Consider the following 6142-nt stretch of genomic DNA (forward strand, 5'->3'; position numbering starts at 1 on the left):
AGAAGGATGGCATGATGTATGATATCGTGTTTGAACCAATAATGCCCACGAACGAGAATGTGATACCCAATGATCTCACCGCTATAGCGGTTATAATAGGAGCCACTTGACATAGTATGGCCACCGAGTAGAACAACAGACGACTCTTGACTGGGCTTTGAACTTCCCTATCACGCGTTACTAAGACAATCAGGGATCGAATAGTAGGGACGACTTGGAGGACATAAGAACATAAAACCCCGATAGCTAGGGCGATGTAACCAATCTGCACCGGTACATGGCCAAGGTCAATATTAAGCATAAAGTTCGCCTGTGCGGCGGAACCGTAAGTGAGATAGGGAAATATGACAGCCGGGATATATAGTAGCGCGGCCGTTGACTCCGCGGCAACGATGATGATGTCTAGACGCCTCTGGGTTCGATGCTTTAGGTGGTTCCTCGTGATAAACATATTCTGGTGACAAGTGAAAGCGAATATGAAAATCGGCAATTTGGCCAGTACTGAGGTAATGGAGGACTCCTGCGGGATGCCTATACTATCGTCTCCGGCATGGACATCTGCATAGGCAATGCCTAATACGACACAATATCCGATGGTAACAACAGCCAATACATTCGTGATTAATGTGTTCTTAACCTCCTTTGCCGTGCATATTGGTGCCATGAGAAGCCCCGACGCACCAATAACAAAGGCTCTAAGAAGAAAAGGGCTCATCGTAGTAGAGCTCCAGTGGATGAACAGGGTGGACAAGACATCACCCGCTACTTGCAAATAAGAGACTGCAACACCGAAACACTTGACAACGATAGTGACATCAACAATCCACCTGGACCAAGGGGCATAGGCTGCGGCCACCGTATAGTAGGTAACGTCACGATCTACGAACTTCATCGAAAGGAGGACCATAAGGTGTAGACTGAATAGCGCGAGAAAGCCGGCTCCGGACATAAGAACGAAGCCAAGGAGCCAACCGGTTTTGGCAAAGGCCGAGGCGAGCCCGAGAACGCCAGTGCCGATCATGCTGTTTGCCATGACTGACCAGCCTGAGAGTATGGTCCCGTGGCGTTCCATCTCAGATGAAGGGCGGTCCACGGGGGTGGCAGAGCTGCTCGAAACATCATCGATGATCTTCTCACAGTTGTCGTCTGTTCCACGTACGTCCATTTTAAGGATTTGAAACTAACCTGCGATTACACGTGCCACGTATGTGCATGGAGAGGACGGATTCTCGAACGTCCTATGCTGGCTGATTCAAGAAATCGAGACGTGAACAGAAAATATCAAAATGGTTTCCACCTACAGAGAAGCTGTGATGCTGTTTTTCCTGAAAGAGGAATTCTCTGATAAGAGACTTTCCATCCTAGTTTCGAAAATGAACATAATATATGACTACTGAGTGGTAGCTGGAAAAAAGCATTCAAACAGACTCGAGCAGACAGTAGATGGTACTCAGTGAATAGTTGAGAATTCGACGCACCAGACACTCGACGACTCAATTAACACATAGTCACAAACATACAGACAATTCCCAGCAGCTCCAGGTCATGGACGAACTACTGCAAATGACGGGTAGCCTTTTATACCGCACCTCGAACCGATCACGTCAGGAGTCTACTAGTATTGGCCTACTGTTAACACAAATGCGCAATGTGTCCAGAAAAATCCAATGCAATCTCTCAATCAGTACTCGCGTCGAGGGCTCTTTTGAGGCTATCGGCATTCTCCTCGGCGAAGGCGCAGAATACGACCTTGGAGGGTTTACTATGAGATTTGAGGTATTCCAAGACTGTGCCAACTGAGCCAGAACATTTAAAATAAAGAGATAAGCTCAGCCTTGTTAATACCAGCTTCATGCGATGCTGCATCAAGAGGGTAGCCGTATATGCCAGTTGATATACCAGGGAAAGCAATCGAGTCAATCTGAAGTCAAAACGATCATCATAAGCACAATTGCTGGCGCCCATAGACCACTGTGGTCTTCACTTAATTTTCTATCATTAAATGATCAGACACGGATAGCGGTGAATATAGAAACTGCAGCACGCATATTTTAGAGTTGTACACATCTTAATTGTCATAGTATAATCAATCTTTATGAGAGGGGCGGCTATGCCACCACCCCTAAAAGATATGCCTTAGTACGGTGAATTTCTATGAGAGGGGCGGCTATGCCAACACCCCTAAAAGAAATGCCTTAGTACGGTGAATTTCTATGAGAGGGGCGGCTATGCCAACACCCCTAAAAGAAATGCCTTAGTACAATCAATCTCTATGAGAGGGGCGGCTATGCCACAACCCCAAGATAATATTCCTTAGTACAACCACTCCCTACGAGAAAGTCGTGGGTCGAAATTGCCTGCCCGACAAAATCAACCCAAATGATAGTAAATTATTTCTCTGTAGGGCATAGAATAATTCTCACCAACCGTACGATCCCCTAGGCACCACCACCCACGTACATCGTTTTCTGTAGCCAGCTGGAGTGACGTTCGGTAGCAGTTCCTCAATAACTCTGGCTCCCTCCTGTTCCCGCCATGCCAAACTGGTCCAACAGTATGGATGACACTGATCAGCATGCGCATTCGAGGAGTCAATATGAGACACCACATTTACTACTGCTGGCAATGCTTCAGATTGAATGCTGGAGTTATCCTACTCTCTCCCGTGGGGCATCTCTTAGGGCCTTCAAATTCGTGTTCACAATAACGCTTGAGCTCAGGACCAGCCGCTCGATGGATTGCGCCATCAACACCGCCACCACCAAGAAGGGACGAGTTAGCTACAGATAAGTTGTGAGAGTTGGCTCACCAGAAAACCCCCACGAATATATGCATCGCACTACCTGCATTGACAATTGCCTCGACTCCTTCCAGTTTTGTTATATCGGCAACAATGATCGAGACGCGGCTTTTGACGGACATAACTGTTTTGAAATGAAATACTACGATTACAAGACCTTCGACAAGTTATCACATCCTTATTATGAGAAGCAAAATCAAACGCCTTACCCTTGAGAGGCTTATATCGTTATGAAAGTTGCACACTCTCATACTGCGGTAGGATAATCGTCACCAAATTGGGAGACTCTCCTCCGGGAGAAGCATCCGAAAGAACATCTCGCACTTGTCTATCGAAGACCAAGTAAATTACACTGTCATTTGCGACGAGGATTCCGAATCATTTCCCGTTAGCCCGATGAAAGAGCATCCTTGCTCTTTCGAGAGAACCCAGAAGGTGCTTCTCAGCGAGAATTATCAGAGTTTCTCGCGTTCGCCCTGAAAGATCTCGCGTTCACCCAAAATTAGTATCGCTCGCCCTAAAATCGAAGCTTTCAATGATCGCAAACCTACTTTAACCACAGCTGCAGGCGACAAACATAGGATACTTGTTTTAGGCCTCTTATCTTTCCAAGATCCTCAATGCATTACACGACTGCCCTCGCTTGCTTCCTCTGCGCTATCGCTCTTCAGGGATGCGGATCCAAAAGTAGTACTACTTCCCGTCCGACACGTGTCACAACTACGACACTCCGCCCGAGCAGTACTACCACGACTAGACCTACCTCTACAACTACGAGGGCCCCCACAACGACTAGTACACCTACAACTACCAGGTCAACGACTACTACGGTTACTACAACTCGTAGCACGACCGCCAGCACTACGACCACTACGTCTCCTATTACCGCCGCAAACATAACTGATGCTCCTATTACAACACCGGATCCTACATTGATCCCCACTGCTCCAATTACGGTGCCATCAGTCATCACTATTCCGAAGGTCGATCTTCCCCCTATTCCAACATTACCACCAGTCACCCTCCCCAAGGTTACTATTCCTTCCATCCCATCAACGCCCGATATCCCTTCATTCATTCCGACTCCGAAATTTGGAGGTGCTCTCAATCTCCTAAAGCGTCCGGTAGAGACCAGTGAGGTGCTTGCCGACAGAATCGATGACGAGGACGAGAATAGAGCGCGTTCGGCGAAGGCTGACTGGGGATTGAAGCTGGCTGCTAGGCTACGAAAATTAGCTGCTAGGTTGCGTAAGAAGCGTCCCTACTGGTCCGTTGAGCAGTAGCATGCTATCGAGTTGTTATTCGTATTGGCGTCTGTTGATGCTTCCATGCAACATGATTCACTCGTGAAGACTATCAACACGGGAATTCCGTTTGATAGCGAGTTGTTGAACATTGTCATACCTATGCACTTGCGGTTATTAGTTGCGTTCAGTTCTAGAAAGCGGGAAGTGTAACATAATATATGTATCATAATAAAGGAGATTACACATCAGAACTACAACTGTTGTTGGTGGAACCCGCCGGTTACAAGTGATTGAGGCTTTCACTCTGAGGGTTGAAGTTGGCTTTCCTATCGAAGTAACTCGTCGATGAGGTACCCGGGAGTAAGCCGGCCTTCGATCTGGGGATCCTCCGATTGCAGGCCTTCTCCATAGATCTAGAGCAAGACAACCTCGTAGATACTGTTCTTCCCCATGAGAAGCCGGTGGGATTTGATGGCTCCTAAGCCCGTGAAATGAGTCAGTTACGTCGGAATCGACGGAATCACCTAGTACTCTCCGCCAGCTCTATCTCCTCGCACACGGCACTAGCTATATCAATTTCATCACACTACACTCGATCGGTAGAGTTTCGATAAGTAAAGGCTTTCACACAAATGGAGGTGATCTTGACGCAGCAGACAACGAAGAAGACCTTCAATCTCCTGATCCTCGCAGTGTAAAACTGGCAGAGTGAAACTCATAGCGGAAACCCAAGATCTCATTCTGACAGCATCAGGCCTTCCATTCATGGTGGTAATATGCAAAAATGCCATTCTCACAAGATCTAGAGGCTGCTTCCCCTCTGGTGTGTACTATGACTATCGAACTCAAACAAAAGTTCAAAGCCATGAAATCGATCGAATTCACCTAGCACCATTCGCCAACAATATTTTCTTGCACGCTGCACGAGCTATCTCAATTTCTTTGACATGAGACTCGGTCGGTAGAGTTGCACAAGTCAGAGGGGTCATCCCATGACTGTCCCTGGAGTTGATATTTGCACCAGCCTTGATAAGCTCCTGCGAGAACACCGATATAAAAGCAGAACGGATACCGCGTGATGACCATAATCACAAACCATCAGACCGAATCTAGATGGTCCAATTCGGAAATTCTGAGTACTCACTCTGACAGCGTCAGCTCTTCCATTCAGAACGGCGAGATGTAGGGGTGTCATTCCCACGTGAGCCAAAGACTCCGATGGGCTGAAACCAGGAGACAACTATACCGTGAGTCCACGACTTAGAAGGCTTCCAATGGAAACATCTACTAGCAATCGGACGAATGACTTACTTGCATCCTGAGTCAGCCAACCATTCAATCATCTTCGTTTTGCCATAGGCTGCTGCTATATGCATACATGCTTGCCCTCGAGAATTGTACACGCCACGGACGCCTCCCAAAGCCGACTGGTATCACGGATATGATAGGCTTCCGGATAGGAGATCTACTCAGAAGATTCTCACCTCTTTGCCAACTTCCTCCTCGACTGTCTCGATATCACCCCGTGCGACAGCACTGAGGACCTACCAATGTTACGATGCTACCGGTCGCAGGCATGCGTGACGAAGATTTCTTCCATGAGGACTTACCCGCTCAGCCGCAGCCAAAGCTGCAGTTTCTGGCTGGAAAGGCGATGGACCAGAGCGGAGGGCGAACGAAGAGCTCAGCAGGGGTGTAGACTGCGGACTGCTCATAAAGGATGGCAAGGAGAGGGGAGTCTACTAATTTGAATACCTCCGACACTGACACAGTACTGCTGCCCACTCAAGACTCGAGTCCGTATTATAATCAACACTCCATCAGTGCATGGAGATGGTGCTATGAGTGTCTCAGTAGTTACCAGTGAGTGTAATACTATTCACGAGTGAGTTGGACAATTTGTATCACACATGACCAGTTCTCGCGAGTTAGGAGTCTTGATTTATCGGACTAACGATAAATTTTCATCCGGTGATCCTCTACACTGCTTGCTTGTACTCAACAACGGTCCGTCTTGTGCAATACACAAACTGTGTCACACAGCCGACTTCCCCTCACACCGACCCATTATGTTTACCACGTCCAACCCTTCAAC

At 47.6% G+C, this 6142-nt stretch overlaps 3 protein-coding genes across 3 annotated transcripts; all 3 read right to left on the reverse strand.

Annotated features, from left to right (window-relative positions):
- Nucleotides 1–271: 271 nt before the first annotated feature.
- Nucleotides 272–1165, reverse strand: Pmar_PMAR002138 (10 transmembrane domain, possible aa transporter, putative; the record flags this gene model as incomplete). Its single annotated transcript, XM_002781848.1, has 1 exon — nt 272–1165. A coding segment is annotated over one exon (894 nt), but the record flags the coding sequence as incomplete, so codon positions are not given.
- A 512-nt stretch (nt 1166–1677) lies between these two features.
- On the reverse strand, nt 1678–2922 carry Pmar_PMAR002139 (Protein LRP16, putative; the record flags this gene model as incomplete). The annotated part of the gene is made up of 5 exons (XM_002781849.1): nt 1678–1796; nt 1846–1921; nt 2461–2566; nt 2621–2780; nt 2844–2922. The coding sequence occupies 5 exons, from the start codon at nt 2920–2922 to the stop codon at nt 1678–1680; spliced, it is 540 nt and encodes a 179-aa protein (XP_002781895.1).
- Nucleotides 2923–4928: 2006 nt separating this feature from the next.
- On the reverse strand, nt 4929–5762 carry Pmar_PMAR002140 (conserved hypothetical protein; the record flags this gene model as incomplete). The annotated part of the gene is made up of 5 exons (XM_002781850.1): nt 4929–5084; nt 5192–5270; nt 5359–5474; nt 5532–5591; nt 5658–5762. 5 exons carry the CDS (start codon nt 5760–5762, stop codon nt 4929–4931), a joined length of 516 nt encoding a protein of 171 aa, XP_002781896.1.
- Nucleotides 5763–6142: the final 380 nt, after the last annotated feature.

This window comes from Perkinsus marinus (assembly GCF_000006405.1).
Source record: "Perkinsus marinus ATCC 50983 genomic scaffold scf_1104296941224, whole genome shotgun sequence".
Classification (NCBI taxonomy): Eukaryota; Perkinsozoa; order Perkinsida; family Perkinsidae; genus Perkinsus; species Perkinsus marinus.